Source organism: Sclerotinia sclerotiorum, genomic scaffold, assembly GCF_000146945.2.
Source record: "Sclerotinia sclerotiorum 1980 UF-70 scaffold_10 genomic scaffold, whole genome shotgun sequence".
NCBI classification, from domain to species: Eukaryota; Fungi; Ascomycota; class Leotiomycetes; order Helotiales; family Sclerotiniaceae; genus Sclerotinia; species Sclerotinia sclerotiorum.
Window position 1 is genome coordinate 1183146 of NW_001820826.1, and position 18563 is coordinate 1201708.

The 18563-nt window shown below is 42.1% G+C and overlaps 8 protein-coding genes across 8 annotated transcripts; 4 read left to right on the forward strand and 4 right to left on the reverse strand.

Moving 5' to 3' along the window:
- Positions 1-851: 851 nt before the first annotated feature.
- Positions 852-1353, forward strand: SS1G_07957 (predicted protein; the record flags this gene model as incomplete). The annotated part of the gene is made up of 2 exons (XM_001591281.1): positions 852-975; positions 1328-1353. 2 exons carry the CDS (start codon positions 852-854, stop codon positions 1351-1353), a joined length of 150 nt encoding a protein of 49 aa, XP_001591331.1.
- Positions 1354-1910: 557 nt separating this feature from the next.
- On the forward strand, positions 1911-3633 carry SS1G_07958 (hypothetical protein; the record flags this gene model as incomplete). Its single annotated transcript, XM_001591282.1, has 4 exons — positions 1911-2093; positions 2159-2985; positions 3041-3111; positions 3164-3633. The coding sequence occupies 4 exons, from the start codon at positions 1911-1913 to the stop codon at positions 3631-3633; spliced, it is 1551 nt and encodes a 516-aa protein (XP_001591332.1).
- A 3509-nt stretch (positions 3634-7142) lies between these two features.
- SS1G_07959 (hypothetical protein) lies at positions 7143-8003 on the reverse strand (the record flags this gene model as incomplete). The annotated part of the gene is made up of 2 exons (XM_001591283.1): positions 7143-7882; positions 7934-8003. 2 exons carry the CDS (start codon positions 8001-8003, stop codon positions 7143-7145), a joined length of 810 nt encoding a protein of 269 aa, XP_001591333.1.
- Positions 8004-8475: 472 nt separating this feature from the next.
- SS1G_07960 (predicted protein) lies at positions 8476-8631 on the reverse strand (the record flags this gene model as incomplete). The annotated part of the gene is made up of 1 exon (XM_001591284.1): positions 8476-8631. One exon carries the CDS (start codon positions 8629-8631, stop codon positions 8476-8478), a length of 156 nt encoding a protein of 51 aa, XP_001591334.1.
- A 346-nt stretch (positions 8632-8977) lies between these two features.
- Positions 8978-9271, forward strand: SS1G_07961 (predicted protein; the record flags this gene model as incomplete). The annotated part of the gene is made up of 2 exons (XM_001591285.1): positions 8978-9013; positions 9146-9271. 2 exons carry the CDS (start codon positions 8978-8980, stop codon positions 9269-9271), a joined length of 162 nt encoding a protein of 53 aa, XP_001591335.1.
- Positions 9272-10499: 1228 nt separating this feature from the next.
- On the reverse strand, positions 10500-11363 carry SS1G_07962 (hypothetical protein; the record flags this gene model as incomplete). Its single annotated transcript, XM_001591286.1, has 1 exon — positions 10500-11363. The coding sequence occupies one exon, from the start codon at positions 11361-11363 to the stop codon at positions 10500-10502; it is 864 nt and encodes a 287-aa protein (XP_001591336.1).
- A 1097-nt stretch (positions 11364-12460) lies between these two features.
- On the reverse strand, positions 12461-14756 carry SS1G_07963 (hypothetical protein; the record flags this gene model as incomplete). The annotated part of the gene is made up of 2 exons (XM_001591287.1): positions 12461-14529; positions 14597-14756. The coding sequence occupies 2 exons, from the start codon at positions 14754-14756 to the stop codon at positions 12461-12463; spliced, it is 2229 nt and encodes a 742-aa protein (XP_001591337.1).
- Positions 14757-16327: 1571 nt separating this feature from the next.
- On the forward strand, positions 16328-17267 carry SS1G_07964 (hypothetical protein; the record flags this gene model as incomplete). Its single annotated transcript, XM_001591288.1, has 3 exons — positions 16328-16611; positions 16668-16701; positions 16752-17267. The coding sequence occupies 3 exons, from the start codon at positions 16328-16330 to the stop codon at positions 17265-17267; spliced, it is 834 nt and encodes a 277-aa protein (XP_001591338.1).
- Between the last annotated feature and the right edge of the window lie 1296 nt (positions 17268-18563).

Here is an 18563-nt window from a genome sequence, read left to right on the forward strand (position 1 = left end):
TCATTTTACAAGTGCTTATTCTCTCAACTTTGTTTTTGTAATAGTTGAAAGCTTAGTATTTGAACACAATTATTGGCAATTATACTTGGAATATAGTAGTTTTCAATCGTTATTTAGATTGAAGTTTTGATCTTAAGGCTGAATAGCTACCAAAACGCTCTAAAGTCCTGCTACTTTACTATTTGAATTATTCACGTGAAATCAGAGAACTTATGTAAGATCTCTGACTGCTTTAGCTAGCAGGCTATATATAGCAAACTATTAGGATCCCAGGAGGGCCACCAGATAGTGAAGTAGAGACTTAAACATAAGAGTGATAACTTTATAAGATTAAGAGCAATGAAGAATAACGTATTATATTCTCATAACCCTGCTGATTTCCTTTAACAGTTAAGAACCTGACTTCCTAGGAGGTGGTCTCCTACTTGCAAGAGTCAGTCTTGTGCCCTTGACCCGACCTGGCTATAGGTAAGCTTCACCGGAAATCTCGCTTACTCAACTCGCCGGTCCCGGGCCTTGGAAGTGTATTTAGCAATTCCATTTTAAACGAAAGATTTTTGAAGAGCATCAGGGGCCTGCTTATCCTTTTCCTTGTAGGGAATTCACCTGATTTACGTTTTGGAAACCTGCCGCCCAGCAGAAGTAATTGTCCAGCCCAAGTAACCTAGGCGCGCTGGGCCCACTACTGGGTATATCTAAGTAAAGCTTAAAAAACGTCGAGTGAATTAAGTTCTTCGGTTTTTGCCGGCATAATTACCATCAAAAATATTTATTCGGGGGTTTTTACAATCCGTTCTCCGTCCAACAAAGAACACAAGCTTTGGTGAAAGATGATTGTTAAATTACATAATATGTTAAACTTCGAAGTCCGTGCAACTCTTGAACATCCTGCAACGGAGGACTTTGGCCAACTAGTGCTGTACCTATTGCTACCCTGCAGCCAGAAAGTACAACAACTCCGACGCTATATCGGTGGTTAGAACCTTATTTTGCCGATGGAATTAACTACTTCTCATCACTTTTCACTTTATTAAAGTGGGGTTCAAGGCAATCCACTATCATATCTAGTATAGATTTGAGGGGTACTATACCCTTTAACGTTCTTAAAACATTTCCCCGCAATTATTTGACTCTAATCAGGCACGGGTTGCTCACTTCTTGGCTGCACAAGTACGTGAGCGCGGGTATTCTATGGAGGTCTGGACTAGAGACCCAAAGGATCTCCTCGTCGAAACCTAGCAAAACTCAATCATTATCAAATTCAATGAAAATTTAATCATTCAATATTTTCATTCTAAATTTGACACTATTCTGGATATTCTAATAGGAAATAATGCAGTTCTTCAGAATTGATTTCAAGCGATATTATTAAAGACTATATTTGGTTCTTGAGCTCACGTAGTCATCTTGATACAGTCACTTCTTAGCCTGGATCTTACCAAATACCGGTCTATGTCTGTCTCACCGCTCTGATTTTGCCACCAGTCAGATTGTTTACTCATGTAATATAGAGCTCGGGGCCAAGACGGTGAGACAAACTTTACGGTATACACTTCGGAAGATTAGAAGAACTTGAGCCTAGACAGTAAACTAGGTATTTATCATGATATGCATGTAAGCAAATGGCCGTTTGAACCCTAACTTGGCAGTGCCCAGACTATGGGACTCGTGATAATGGAGGCTCCCACTTAATCTTGGCCATTAATATGCCTTCAAAATGTACAATCTAAAAGCCTTTAGTCGTTGATGACTAGGTGCTTACCTCGAAAGAAATTGGCACAAAATCATGGCAATTACTATTAGAAATCATATATATATCTAGTTTTTCCCTCAGATATGAAGGTGAACATAGACACATTGCCCTTGTGCAGCACATTCTTTTCTTACCGCATTCGTTTACGTCGGTAGATATGTTTGAACAACAGAGATCAGAGAGCCCTGTTGGCAACCTGGAGATGAAGAAGTCTGCCAAAGAAAAAGTCACGCCGGTATCGAGCGAGGAAGATCTCAGCGATCAGCCACCGGCACAACTATTGTCCACGGCGAGAGAAATTGCTTTGGTGCTAACATTGGCCGGAGCTGGTTTCCTTAATGTACGTTTGTAGCTCAATTGTTAACCATCCTCTATATTTCGTAATACTAATTTACTACCAAAAAGATTATCTTTGTGCAATCTGCTGTGATTATGTTGCCATCCATTAGCGAAGCTCTCGGAATACCCCCGAACCGACAACAATGGATCACGTCATCATACAATATAGCATTTGCCTGTGTTCTACTTCTCTGGGGTCGTCTTGCAGATATCTACGGCCGGCGAATCTTTTTCGTTTATGGTTCGATCTTTGTCACCATCATTACCGTCGTGATTCCCTTCTCCCCCGGCGAAATTGTCTTTGACATCTTACGAGCGCTGCAGGGGCTCGGTAGCGCCGCAACGGTTCCGTCCGCGGTCGGAATCCTAAGCTCCACCTTTCCACCTGGTAAAAAGAGAACTTACGCGTTCGTTACTTATACCGCCACTTCGGCCTTGGGATCGGTAATGGGAAATATTATGGGTGGGATCATCGGCGCTTACCTCAGCTGGAAATGGGTCTTCTGGATCATTGCTATTCTTGCCGCTTTCACCACGGTGGCTGGTATTATTGTTATTCCTCGACCTCAGGCGAAAACTATTGATTCTGATAGTAAATTATATGTCGATTGGATTGGAGGAGCGTTGATATCGACAAGCTTGATTACTCTTTTGTTCGCTCTCACAGAGGGTGGTGGAATTGGGTGGAGTACCCCTTGGATTCCTGTGCTCATTGTGGTAGCGCTCCTCCTAATGGTGGTCTTTTACTTTTGGCAGCGACATTTGGAGCGTACCGATCGCAGTCCACTAGTGAAAGTTTCCATGTTCAAAAATATGCAGTTTACATCTGCTTTTGCTATTATCGGGTGTTTTTTCGCATCTTACAATAGCTATTTGATCTTTGCGACTTATTTGTAAGTTTAAAGATATTTTTTCGTCTCCAAGCATAAAACTAATACTTGAATTTAGTTATCAGGATTATCTCGGGCTAGGAGTTATCGAAACAACAGTACGCTTCCTTCCAGCTGGAGTTGCTGGCCGTAAGTATAAATCTCAATCTGGTGTTTGGCAAAAATGACTAAATAGTAATAGTACTCGTATCCTTCGTAACAGCCAAAGCCCTAACCATCTTCCCTGGTTTCTACGTCCTCGTCTTCTCAACCATCTGCGGCACTCTATCTCCTCTCCTCTTCGCCGTACCCATTTCTCCAAATACAACATATTGGGCCTACGGTTTTCCCGCCATGTGTCTCTGCATCAGCGCAGACATGTTATCACCGACAATTAATCTTTTCGTGGTACGTCGTCTCGACGAACGCGATCAATCGCTTGGAGGCGCGCTTTTAAATACCTCGAATCAAGTTGGTAGATCTCTAGGTTTGGCAATTGCAACGGCTGTGCAGGGAGCGGTGGGAAGTACAGGGAAAGAGGGAATTTATCGTGATCCATCGATGCTTAAGGGACTGAGAGCGGCGGAGTGGGTTAATGTTGGGTTGGCTGCTGCGACGCTTCTTTTGGTTTTGGTATTTTTTAGAGGAACGAGGCATTCGGGTGCTTCTTAGATGGATTTAGGGCTTTGGGTTTTTGGATTTAAAAGTTTATATTTTTATTTTATTTATAATTTTGGATTCGGGTTCGGATTTGGGTTCGAATTAGATTTGGATTTGGAATGGACTTGGACTTGGATTTCATTTTTTGGATGGGCTATGAATAGGTTATGATGATGATAATGAATGGGAATTAGAGAGGGGTAAAGAACAACATTTAGAGAGATGCAAAGAATAGCATTTAAAGAGGCAAAGAACGGTATTTGGAAAGATGCAAAGATCAACACTTAGAGAGATGCAAAGAATAGGATTTAGCAAAATACAACAATTAGAAAGACACCAAAGGACAAAAATTGAAGAAAGGACAGAGAGAATACACAAAAGTACCTACATACCTATCCATCAAGGTTGGGAACACCGCCACAAAACTGGCAAGTACCGGCCGATCCAACACAAAAAATATCGATCTAAAACATATGCATAAGCCAATTGAATCTTGTATTCAACGATCTACTAGGTATCTATTAATATATGTTTTTATCACGCCATCTCTATTTATCATTTTACCCTTTATTTTTCTGCTTACTATATCATTTACTCTTTTGCTTACTATACTACTAGGTATTTACTCACCTGTTTACTCACTCACCTGTTTACTCACCCGTTTACTGCTTACTCCTCAAAACATACCATTTCCTCGCACCCCTGCTGCAACTATGTCTCACCAATTACTCTTCTCGGTTACACTGTACTCGGTGAAAAGTGTGATGTACGCTATACACACTATTTGCGCTAACCTTATTATTAATTCGATATGTAAATCTTCTTTTCTGTGTCTGTCTGTCTGAGTGACTAGTTAGAGGCGATTCTGTAATAAGAAGTTGACTGCAGCAGTTGATTAGATGCTTGGGATTCGGATATATTTTGCTTTTGGTTTGGTTTAGTTTAGTTTACTCTGTCTAGGTCTAGAAAGTACTAACAATCGGCTACTTGAAGGATCGACTACTTTGTAGTCTGGGAAGCGAATGTTCCCGGAAAGTGAATGGTACCTCCGCGTTTCAATATCAAAAACCTCATGTTCAATAGTAGAAGCGGGACAATACGTTTTCCCGACTATGAAGTGGTCGGCCTTCAAAGTAGCCGACTATTGGAAATCATATATTATGATATACATTGATGATTTAGTAATTGAATGATTTATTTTATATATTTTCTCATTTATAAATATTATATCATAATTTCAGTTTTAATTATAATTCTATATTTATTTTAAAAGTTATTTTGTAACGATACTGTACTCGAGGCAGCGGCTGCCTGAGGTTTCGTCTGGTTGGTAGTTGTAGGTTAAGGCTTTATCACTGGTATTCACTTGGAAGTGAATTCGTTACTAGATCAAGTAGAATGTAGGTAAACTAATTGATAACTAAATTGAGCACGAAGCTCCTATACTATGAAACTACTCTGACTATATACTTCTGACTGCTATTGATTGATTGATTGATTGATTAATTCATACTCGGTTCCAGCCTCTGAGTTAGCAGTGGCTATGCCGGAAAAGGCCTAGCTTTGGCGCAGTTGCCGAAATGCTCCTTACCAGTTTTATGTGGTAAGTCACACTTCACTTCATCACACATTTGTGACCATCAACCTCCTCTGCTAGGCGGTTCTGGCTCTTTATCTACAACTATATACATACTTGTTTACAAGAGTGCTTTCATCTAAACTTTGATGTGTGTTTGGTTCTTTGGTTGTTGCTTTAACAAACCATCACGTGTCATTATACCTTCAGTCTCCCCCCCAGTGATCTGCTTCTTCTATTTATGCTGCTTCGCACATCCTAAATTGCCCAAGGAGTTGCGTTTGTTCCATGAATTTGATTGCTTTTGTAGCTAGTTTTGGATTGCTCAATCTGACTGCTATTGGATAGCCTGGATAGACCAGTCTATCCAGTCTATCCATCACGTGATCCTTTATCTGCCTCAGGACACTAATCCAAACCACGATTCGTGACATATTTACATATTAAATTTCATTATTTTGTTTAATTTAAATTTTAAAAATAATAAAAATTTATAAAAAGAAAATTAAAAATGTTATTTTTATTAATTTTCATCCTTTTAAAAGATTTTAAATTAATTGAATATAATAATTGTTAAAGTGAATGGTTCTCGCGTAGCACGTGCACAGGGCACTAGTCCTATTAGGACTAGATTGAGAAGCTCTCTGTAGGAGAGCTTCGCACTTCCGTAGAACTAAGATTATGGGTGATTTATATAGAAGGCCAATATAGCCTCATGTTACGAGGTTTGCCGTCTAGATCACGTGGAAGTGCTCTAGGCTCTCGAGGTGGTTTATAACTAGGCGTCAAGCAGGGACTTAAGTAATGACAATGATGATATGCAATTCGTAACTAATAGTAGAGTATACTAAATGATTGATCTTGAGTACGAAGCTCTATACAAAGGAAATTCATCATGATTATATAGACCTTCGTATTATACATCCCATCGCCTCCCATCATGTCCCACTGCCTGTAGGTGAGTGATTCTAGGTGGGACAATATTGGGTCATGTGACAATGAGCTTAGTCACCTGAGTAGCTGTTAGGATTGGTCGTAACATCCCTCCACCTTCCACTCCACCTCTCTAATCCCCAAAACCCCCAAAAACCCCTCACCTTAAAACCTACCATCAATCGTACTCTTACACACATACAATAATCTCCCCCCATAACCCCCCTCAACAATCTATCCCACCCTATCCTGTCCTGTCATATCCTCTAACCTCCACCCTTCATCATCTTATATTAAAATCAACACCAATACCATCCTTAATCTCAAAATCAATCTCAGTCTCAACATCAATCCCCAACATCAATCTAAACACCATCTGATATCAACACCATCCTCAACAACAACACTACAAACCCGATTTATACACATGTTTATATATCACTATACCACATCAAACCCTACATACATACAAACCCCCCGGAATCATCAAAGTCCCCAAAGTCCCAAACTCCAACCGAATCTATACCCCAAACTAAACTCCAACCAACGTATTCCCCAAAACCAAACCCATCATCCATAACTCATTCCTCATTCCTCATTCCTCAAAACTCACCCACCAACCATTTTGATTTTTGAGTTTTGAGGAATTGAAGAATTAGGAAATATTATATTACATTATCTTATATTATATACTCCGTATGCGAATCTGGGTAAGTGTAAGATTAGAATAAAGTTTTCCAAGCCAAGGACGTTTTTATTTTATTTTTCTTTCCTTCCTTCCTTCTTTCGCTTCGCTTCGCGGGTAATTATAATTAACATATAACCTTAAGTTATAGTTAAGGACGTGGGAAAGGCCCGGTCCGGCTTAAATTATAAATTATAGTTTACTGGTTATGTGATTACTGATTACGGAGGATGTGGATAATCAAGACAATAGTGGAGCATGTATTCATTGATTCATCCCGGTACTCAATTTCGAGTTTACACTAACAAAGCTATCTCCATCTTTTCCTCAAGCTCCAAACATAGATCCTACCACCCTAGAGACGAAACTATTTCCTGCTTCTCCACCTCCGGCATTCTTGTTGTGTTCCTTGATATGTTCTGTAATGTATGCAGGAACAGTCGTGACCATGTTCGTCTCATTTGGTATTGGTGTTCCAAGGGTCTCCACGTACGGGATGACACCGGTCCAGATTTTGCCTCGGACTTCTGGATTGTTCAAATCTTTCTTATCATCCTTAACACCAGAATCCCGAATCTTAGCACTTGCACTCTCGATGTGAACCTTCAAGATTCGTGTAGATGTAATTTCACTCTTGTCAGGTGGAACACGAGAGTTATCCCATCGTTCTGGTACGATACCATCCGTAATAAGCTTCATTGCCCAAATATTCTCCTCAGTATTTTCATTCGGATCGAGAAGAGTAGCTCGACCATGAATAATAGCAGAGCGATAATCGTAGCTGTGATTGAAAGGTGTAAGAGCGAGAACAAGATTTACGACTTTGGTCGCGGCAATACACATGGGGATTCCATCAGATTGACCAGTCTTTTGACCAACTTTGAAAAGTCTCGTAGATACGTAACCATGGACGTAGCAAGCGGGGTTTTCGTCACCGGGAAATTGACCGACGCGTGCAATCATGGGTAGAACTACAGGCGCAGGATTGGTGGGGTCGGGAATAAATGAGACGTGTGCAACGGGTGTCGAATTAAAGATGGAGTGGACAGTTTCGACATCATAATTGCCTAGATGGAATTATTAGCAAGAGTAGTTATTGGCATTTTAGATTGACAAACCTCTTTCTTTGTGTCTGTTGATAGCATTATCAGCTACCACGGGGTAGGTTTGAGCGGTTTCTTCACTCATAGTCGACGATGTTCGGAGTTGTTGATTTGAGAGAAAAGTAAAGGTAGGGATTTGTTTTTGATGAGCGGAGATTTCAAGCCTTGGCTTGTGGTTCAGTCCCCACAGTCCACTTATTCAAGGAAGTTCGCACGGTCTGCTGAGCGATCGTTTCTAGCTTGTAGTTTTACTACAGAAGTAGAGTAGAGACAATTACGTTGATGGTGAGGTAAAATCGGTATTTGCGGATCAAAAACATGTAATATTCGTGATTCACAACTTCCAATTCCAAACTTAAAAAATCGGGAAGGGGGGAACCAGCTCAATATCTATTAAAAATTCTTAAAGCAGCATCAAAAGAGGGGAAAAACAGCAATAGGTACAAGATACACTAGTACATATCCAATCAATACCATATCGGTATTAGGTGACACGATTAATCCCGACGCTAGAAAATATCCACTAGTGAATAACGCAAGAAGTTTCCAAGTGTCTATCATGTACGAGTCACGCATTGACTCATGTCGGTATTTTTCAACGTTCGAGACTTCATTGGACGCCAATAGACGTTGTAATTATCCTGGTTGGTGAATCTCGAGTCGTGTATTACTAGACAGCTCGGATGGACTTGCTTCATTGGGAATATGGACATTTTTTTGTCATTGAGTACTCGGTACAGGATGTCATGTTCTTTTTTTCTCGTTGTGGGGATTGGTTCATTCGGATTGTGTAGTTTGTATACGTCAGATAGTTGATGATATATACGGTAATAATATTCACTCTGAGTCTGAAAGAATGGTATCACTTTTAGTTGTGTTACAAGTTTGATTCGTTGATGGTTGATCTTTGATCTATGATCGTGATCGGTGATCGTTTGGTTGTATGCACTTATTCTATCTAGGGGTTTTACATCCAACAATATCGCATTTCATTCACCATTGATCGCAAGTACCTTCCCGATTTTTAACAATCGCTCTTTATTCGTCCGAATTTCAGAGATGGCGGCGGCACAGCTAGGTGAATCTGAGGCTAAAGTAAGTTACCTAAACCTAAAACTTGAGACCAACAAGCAGACAGTGTTGGTTTAATTTTTCATTTTGAGATGTATCGATGCGAATGCGATGCTAGGTATGTACGTAGGTCTTGAGATTAATTTTTAAGCTTAGAAAATGAGTAAGATTGATTTAGATGAGAAGTTGGCTATGGATTTATCTAAACCATCGAGTACACCTACCAATAGAAATGAGATATTAGTAATTCATCATTACCAGTACTTGTTAGGTAATCTCTGATTACCTTATAGGTCAGTATCAGGTATACACCAAACTAGCCTAACTCACTTACTATGATATAATATAATCTATGTCGAAGCTGTAGCACCTTATCACTTATCACTTATCCACCTGCAGCTATACCAAACACCAAGCACCTACCAATACCTACCTATGCACCCACCATCCTTCAACCAATCCCATAAGAAATCCATCCATACACATTTCTCTATCCTCCATCTTTTTTGTAAAATGAATCCTATAATCTAATTAATACTTCACTCAATATTTTCCCCCTTCTCTTTACACACAATACCATACCATACTACCACACTCCTGTACTATATACTACGCTACACTACACTACTACACTACACTACACCAAACCCACCCATAAAAAACTATTAAGATCTTATAATTTCACACAACACAACACATTACCTCACCCATCTATCTATCTATGATCTATCTATACTATAATTACAAAAAATCACATGCAAATCTTCTGATGATGATTATGATTATGCTTGCGATCTTGATTGTGATTTTCTACTTCAATAGGTAGCTTCAATATCAAAGTCATCCAGGTGGAATCTTACCTATATTTTGAAAAGTATCTTACCTCCTATGGAGGGGTATCGTAGTTTTTATCACTATCGCTAATAATTCTATGAGGGGATAGACGTAGAGGGCTCGGACATTGTAGATAAAATAAAGTTGACCAATATTATGGAGATCTTTACTAATCACCTATCTTTTCCACACATCTAAGATTTCTCTGCAATTTTGTCTTTTGGTATTCTTTTGATCTGGTATTTTGCTATGTATTGATAGATTGATTCCCGGCTTCAATGGTGGTTTGCTGTAACTTCTTAGCATCTGTCTTAGCTGGTCCCTCCCATCCCCCTTATCCTTCAAGGTATCCTCCCAATCTACCTCCATACACCTATCGCCTTCGTCCGGCTTTACTCCCTCCGAATCCATTCCCCATACCTCACTCCACTACTATGGCCATATCTCCACAAAACTCCAGCCCTGTATATATTAATTATAGCTTATCGCTCCTAGATTGAGCACATTTTGAAGCAAGCTGTAGCGGGGACTAGAATGACGTTTTGGAGGTCGGAGATTTCGGTACCGATGAGTGGGTTGTTAAAAATTTCGGTGTACAGGTGGGGACTGGACTTTAACTTGCGAGAGAATAGGATGATGGCCTGGAATTTAACCTGCGGAGGTATTGCATGATGGTTTATGATGTGAATTCATTTGTGCCGTTGTTTGTCGAGGGAAGGATAGCCCGGAAAAACCTATAGCTTTCCTCTACATCTTCATTTGTGTCTGGTGGCCGGACGAGACCCGCAAAGGTGTCCTCGTAGGAATGTCTATACCAAAGAGATTCGGGATTTCGACGCAAGAGATGCTGCAGCCGCTGGAGATTTATGCCATGGTGTCTGTATGGCGCGTCGGAAGCTTCGAGTTGCTGTGCGAGACGGTTTGCAAAATTTTGTAACGCGATGTTCTTGGACCAGAGGTTATTCAAGGGCCCACCGAGAATACTGACTTCCGCATGGCCAATGTTGCGAAGTAGGTTGAAAGGTTGTAGCAGTATGGCGGTGACTAAAGGGCCACGATCTAGGTCTGTCTCGTCAAGATACAATGGCGGCTTCGTGCGTGGGAGTCTGCCGTCGCATTCGATTTGTAAATGCGGGATGTGGAAGAATCTTTTCAAGGCGTGGCAGAGTAAGAGCAGCGACTTCCACAGCTCTGGGATGGTCGTCGTGTATTGGAATGGATTGAGTTCAAACTTGACACGCGGTACTTGGGAAAAATCCAACCCATGCAGACAAGGCACGTTGGAAATGAGGTATTCCTGATCAGGACTTGATGAGAAGGAAATTGTCCGGCGATGTAAAATATCGCGGGCTTCGGCATAAATTTGTCGATTGCAGCATATAATGTTCAATATGCAGTCATGAGGATCGCTTATCGATAGCGAGGTTGAATCCGAAAATGCTCTTTCTTGATCAGGAAGCACATAGCTGTAAATCTGCTCCCGCAACTCCAATGGTAGTCTGAATATATGAGCTATGGCTGGAGCAGACGGCGATTCCATTGTAGATGGAGATGAATGTAGGAGGTCTAACGGATTTGATTGATTGGGCGGTGAGGAGGGGCGAGGGGTAATAGTAGGGTGCGCGTGGATGTTTGGGTTCGAATTGAGCCTGACTGTATATTGATAAACAAAGCAAGGGTTAGCAAGAATTTGTGGAAAAAAAAAAAAAAAAAAAAAAAAAGGTGAGTTTTCTATGTTGAGTTGTTCAAAGTTGAATTTTCCGATGGGTTGGGCTTTTTACTTTTGCATGGTACAGTTCCTTTTTGCATGGTTTCTATTTGCATGGTTTCCTTTCTGCATGGCGAAATAATACCTCAATCCTTCCTGCATGTTTAGTTGCATCCCCACCAACATCCCCACCGATCCTTTTTCCCACCACATTTCCCATGATTGGCTTTGGGGGCTGGTCGACAGCGATTCCCAAGATGGCAGTTGAGAGTACCACTGCCAAGCTCAGGGCTGGTGGGTCAGATGACGGAAAAGGGATCTGAAGGCTGTCTGACGCTCTCTTGGCAAATGAAATGTGTACGCGGTAGACTAGGATTTTCTACCGTTTGGAGAGAAGCCACAAATGGGTGAGAACTTTGGAGTGGCAAAGGTTACCTGCATGCATATATTGGAGAAAAAACTCCGTAGAAGGGAGGGAGAGAATAGCAACGGCGAGCTGTGTTCATCATCAAGTGTTTTTGGTGAATAAGAATTAAATCTTCAATTTAATAAATATAAGATTACCTACCATATAATCTCGAGAGATTGGCCCTTAATATTCAACCTGGGTAGATACAGTCAATTAAATTAATATTAAATCGCTTCTACAAGTATAACTTCAGTGATTAACAATATTGAAGTGTTTAAAGATTTTATCTTGCAGTCACTAGTTATATAAAGTTATAATTTGCTGTATAAAGACATCAAAACAAAGTCGGCATCATGTTCATTCACACAAAGGTTTAACAAATACCAATAGTTAGATACAGTGCTATAATGCTATACATAAATTTACAGCTACTCTTCAATTTCAATAACATTTGCTCCAAATTTTGCCTCCCAATTTCAACCTGCTTTACTCCAAATTCAAGCTACAATAATAAGTCCATTTAAAAACATTTCTCAATTTCTGTTCTTCCAAGTGCATATCCCTTCCAAAATTCCCCATGACGAATTTCATCCCCCATCAGCTCCTTCAAACAAATATCAAGACAATCTTCCTCTCTTGCAATAATGAGCCGTAGCGCCAGTGCACCACTCTCGGAAAGCATACCCGACCCTGCTACCCAAACATGTAACTCAACAAACGCTTTTGTCAAACCAAGCAGCAACCCTAGATTCGCTACAGGCCGCATCGCCCAACTGAGCATGGAATGCGCAAATTCGGCGTCAGTGTTGTTCTGTAATACGTCCTTGAGACACTTGGGTTCCGGAAGTCCGTGACGTCGCATGAGTTCTTGGCCAAGTTCCATCAAGCCAGGTTGTTCAGTGCATCGTAATTCATCCATGCCGGCGACGATCGCAGTTTCGGCAGAGAAGCCAGATTGAGCTCGTAACAGGCGCAGGATGGCGGCAGAGGTTGCATTGGTTGTCTTTGCAGGCGTGGCGATGGTGGTCTCAAGGAGACATGGGTGGGTGAACCAGAGGGGAAGAAGGACAGAGAGACGTGGCTGTGAGTCGGTGGGGAAGAGTGGTTTGGGAGCGAATTGGACCGTGGCCAATGCGAAAACAGGGGAAGGAATCGAGTAAATTGGGTTAGCAGATGCTGTGGGCTGCTGTGAGAAGACTGGATAGTCGACGGCGATGTCTAGGTTTTGAAGAACCTGGGTCGAGCTTGTCGCTTCCCGACCAACAAATCTCCAGTACATCGCCGAATCCGGGGTTCCCAAGGAATCAATCCAGTCCTTGAGGATCTCTACTTCCTTTTGTGTAAAGGCTCCGAACATCTTGCCCTTCCAAGATAATTCCCGTATTAGTGAGCTCTTATTACTATGCCCCTTCCACACCCACCTTTTCGAGTTAGCTAAGTCATTCAAAAATTCCATTTGCCACTGCTTCGATACGAAGGCGTTTGGCTCAAGCCAGTCGATCAGTGATCGCCGCCCGATCATCGCTTTGCTGTTGCAGTGAATCTTGTGCGCCACTGACGCTTTGGCTTTGAATATATCGAGAACTTCCTCTTCGCGCTTGTTGGATGGGAACATGACGTCAACCATGACTGGGCGGGCATGACCATGGGATTCGTTTGCGTTAAGGACGCTTTCGGAGAGAATGTAGCCTGCTTGGATACGTTTCCAAATTTGTTGTGCAGCTGCTTCCCCCTCTGATGCGCGGATTTCTTCGACGTATCGAAGCACCGATTGCAAAGCCATCGCCGTGTGACCAGAGTCTGCATTATCGATCGATATGTGTAGGTAGAAGTAATAGCTATTGAGCTTTAATTCTTCGAGTTCCTTGGCAGCTTTCATCGTACCCATAGTGAGGAGCTCAAAGTGCATGTTGAAGCCGAGGATCTCGGGCAAGAACTCGTGTGGGAAGAGAGATATCAGTAGTTGACTAAGAGCTGCTTTCCAAACGTTTGGGTTGTTGAGCTGATGCCTTGGATGTATGAAATCGGGGCTGTCTCCGTCTGGTAGGCTAGGGTCAATTTCCCGCATCAGCTCGCGATAGATGTAGACGTGGTTCTTGTCCAATTCTCCATCGCCAAGTTCCTCAGACAGCACCTGCCAAGTGTCTTTTGTCGTCCTACGCAAAGCAAACGGAGTCGTGACCTTGTGAATATGACCCAACCAGGCACCATCTACGTATTTCACTGGTGCATTTTGCTTCAACCACAATTTAGCTTCTTCCCGATTCCTAAACATCTCCATTGGCTGTCCGGCCTCCCTTCTTTTTAAGTATTGCTCCCATAGCTGTACTGTATTGTCATGCTCACCAAGTAGGAACTTCGTTACAGCGTCACGACTGTAATTCTCAACAGCCAAAATCCCATGTCTGGGGGTCTGGAGCGCTCCTGTAAGAGTCTCCGAGAACAGTGAGATTAACAAATCTCGAGATTGTGGCAATACTTCGGGGTAGTCTTCGAGGTTTTGAAGCTTGAAGTAAAGTTCTTTATGCAGTTGCATTTGCTCTTCAACCTGAGCATTGTCTTGTATTTTCTCAGACACAGGGAAAGATGCTAAAGAGGCATGTTAGTAAATACTGGTCGGTCAAAACTCAAGTTATTTGATTGCGGCAGAACTTACATTTTCCTTTCATGAATTTGCCTTCAAAAGGTAGGCTTGCTGTCATCAAGCGCATTCGGAGTAATGATATTATAAGTATAATGGAACAGACAGCGAAGAAGCTTCGCAGAAGCACATCCATACTGATATCAGCATTCACAGCAACGTGTAGACCTTCCATGATTGTAAAAGTCTTGTTCTTGAATTCAATGTGCAACTTGACAAAAACCAGGACTAGATTCAGGACGGAATTATATTTATATCAATATTAATATATTTTCAAAATATGTAAGCGTCATATAAGCTTACGAGAGGACAGAACTTAAAAAATTTAAAAATTTCGAACTGATAGATGTCGGACTCCGTTAGTTGCACCAATCACAGCAATCATACTAGCATCTAAAAGCTAAAATACACTCCTCATCTTACTCTCTAGAAACAATGTAACTATGGCGCGACTCACGTGTCTCAAGTCGTGCGATCTGTGTGCAATAATATTAGAAATAACGCGCCTTATTCTCGGATTAAATGGATTCGCGCTATCAGCAAGTAAGCAAATGCCGAAACTCTATGCACGCATCGCAAGATGATGAAGTTAGCAGAGAAAATTCTGATTTTCTCAACGTCCCGAGGTTCTAAATTTTCAGCAGGCTAATCTACAGCCTCAAAGAAAATCAGGACAAGTATGAAGTTGGGTAATGGCGTAGGCAAGTTCGCCAAGCTTCAGTCCTACTTAAGCTGTCCCCCCTATTGGTTAAGCGGCAAAATATGGCTAATCATCGCTATTCAAGTGGCCCGAAGGAGCAATAACTTCCAAAAGTGTAAAACACCGAAGGCTAGGAAGTGATTTCTCTTATTGGTCAATCTGCACCATTTTCAAGAGTCTCCCTTTTGTCGATTAGGACTGATTTAGTGTTTCGGGGTTATGTCACCTTCAGCCAGCACGAGTAAGTCTGGCGACCCCTCTTTTGCCCCACCTTCATCACTTCAGTGTAATATACCAAGGATGAATAAACTTTGACCAATAATTTCGTGAAAGCCGCGGTAAATCATATGCAGCAGCAACGCGTATATCGTGATGAATGACGCCCAGCAGGCGCCAAGTATCTGCAGGATGGAACTCGGTGACCTGATTGGATAAGATCTTCATCGCCCAATGATGATCCCAACGATGGTAAAGATAAATACAGATCGTCGATGAAGACCCGAAATTAGGGCTACTGGGGTAAGTTAAAATTTCTTCAACGCCCTGTTACCTTCTCGATGTGTGATGATAAACGTTGCATGCAGGTGGATCAAGTGGGGATGGAGGTTAGGCTCAGCCTACGATCGTCGATTAGTCTCCTCGCTCACAGAAGTTGTAGGTGCTAAACCCCCCTGCATTCGGAAACAGCCGTATTGCCCGTTGCGGACATCACAACATGGCACAATCCTTAATGAAAATCTCGTTTCTACTTTCTGATGTACAAGCTCCAATGGGGTTTAGTGATGATCCTGCTTTACGTCGATTCATGCGATTACGATTGTATGCAGTTTGGTGATCATCTTATGGGCGCATTGTGGAAAAGGTCTGATGACCACAGCAGTCTGCAGTCAAGATCGGCGGGGTAGGAGGTGGTGTTTTTAAAAAACCCGCCGGCTGAACTGTAGAGATTGACTTGCACAGCATATTTACCACTTTCTCTTTTCTCGTGTGATTTACTTCTTTTACACTCTCATCAAAAACTTTATCCTTACATTCTGCCACCCACAATGCCTCACAACACTCTGCAAAAAACCACAGTAAATGGTCGTGAAGTTGACGTTGCTCCTCTCGAGAGCATCAACTACGCGCGCCTGATTAGTAAAGACCCGCTCGAGATTGAAAAACTCGTTCAGGTCTGCCAGAAGCCCGGAATCTTCTGGCTTGATCTCCGGGATGAGCCAACCAAGGAGTGGCTCGCGGAGTTGAAGGAGTTGTATGCTGTCTCAGAAACGTACTTTGACCAGCCGAACGAACTGAAAATGAAAACTTTTGATGAGGAGGATGATGGTGGGTATGTTACTATCCTAACTTCCAAATCTCACAAGTATATTCTAATTCAATTTCTAGCTACAAACCGGGTGAACACGAAGAAACTTTCGAGGCAAGGTCTCCAATTACTTCTTCCTGAAGCTTGTATTAACACTTACCCAGATTTTCCGCGATGACATTCTCAAGAAGCAGCGCACACTTCCAGGAGTCTTGGGCGAAAAATCCCAACTTATTGAGCAGTTCTCTTCAACTGGTTACTCCGTTGTTCACACCTTGCTCAACTCATTGTCAGGTGCTTTGAAAACCGACTCTGACAAAAGATTTGAGGACTTCCATCGTGACGGTGAGCCCAGTGGCACTGGTCTCAAATTGGTCTACGAACCCCTCAAACACAAGAAGTCTGATGTGGTGGACAATAAGCACAATGACATGGGTACCTTGACGTTAGTTTTCAGTGATCAGTGGGGCGTCGAGATTGAAATGCCGGATACGAAGGAATGGGGTTTTGTGGTGCCGAAGGAAGGGCATGCGCTCGTTAATGTTGCCGACTCGTTGCAGGCTATGTCTAAGGGCAAGCTTCATTCTCCTCTTCATCGGGTTACTCAGCCGTCTGATGGGTTTGAGAAGAGATATTACGTTGTGTACTTTTTGAGACCCGAGAAGGCGATTAAGTTCTGAGGTCTTCTGGAGTCTGGACGCTCGATTAGCTGAGATGAGAATCATGGTCACAGGACCTACAATCTAAAATGTCTTTTTCCGTATATACCAATTATAATGAGTTTTATGAGGAATTGTGAGAAAGTGACCAAAAATTCCGACAGTAGCCGCGCATGGAGACAATGGCTGCATTCCCAGGCAAAACACACCACTGCACAGACCCATGTTCCATTCCCCCACAGATCTGGCTTGCGAACATGCACCCATGCAACCACAATGTACTCGGTATAGCACACTTTAATTATTGCAGGCTGATATCCTATTTGTAGTTTACCATCTTGTGGTACGTGCTTAGAAGAATCCACCAACCAACGAACGAAACGGCCACTGGAACGCCTAAGTCTCATTAGGTGATACATGAGCAGAATTAATCATCAGGATACATACTTCCAAGTTGATACAGGCTATTGAGCCCTGAAAATGTTAAAGGCGTGATCTAATTAAGTTAGACGATTCAGTTAGCCAGGGCATCAGTTTGGCAGGTGAACTCTTCTACGCACTGTGTTATACTTTCTGGCGCCCGCACGAGCAAGTTTCATTTGCTCTGTACCATGTAGCTTAAATTCTGTATGCCGAGCTCGAAGCTTTCACCTCAACAGGGATATTCCCCTCATGGAGGTGGAACATGCAATACGACGTTATGTGCTTACGTGGGACAACATAGCCACGCTGGGCAAAATACTACTCTACGCTCATTGATGAGTGAGCCTAAGAAATAGTGTAACTTTCCGATCACACATTGAGCTTTATCCAGACCGCTCTAGAGTCCAATGTACGTACAGAACTTGCTTGCTAGCAAGGTTGGCACGATGCCAAATCTTATTCAGCCCTTGAAGGACAGTTAAGCACTGTTAAAACGGGGTGCCCTGTAAATACCAGCAAGCAAAAATACCTCAGTCATTCTGTTACATATTAGCTACTATTAAAAATGGGGTTTCTGCAGCTACAGCAAAACAAGATATTCTTTAGTCTATTTCCTGCAGATTACTCACCGCTAAGACAAGACTAGGTATGCTGCATATCAAACAAGATTTAAGTCTCGCTTAGTTTGGTTGCATATGAACTGCTGCTAAACTGGGGATCGTGCAGCAGAGGCAAATGGAAATAAGCTTTGATCTTTTCGTTGCAGATAATCTACCGCTCAGACGAGGGCTCCTTGCAATACTATCAAAGAAAAATATACTTTTAGTCGATCAGTTGCATAATAAATATTGAATCTTTAGGGTTTGACAACGCAGAGTAAGCAGCGACTCAGTT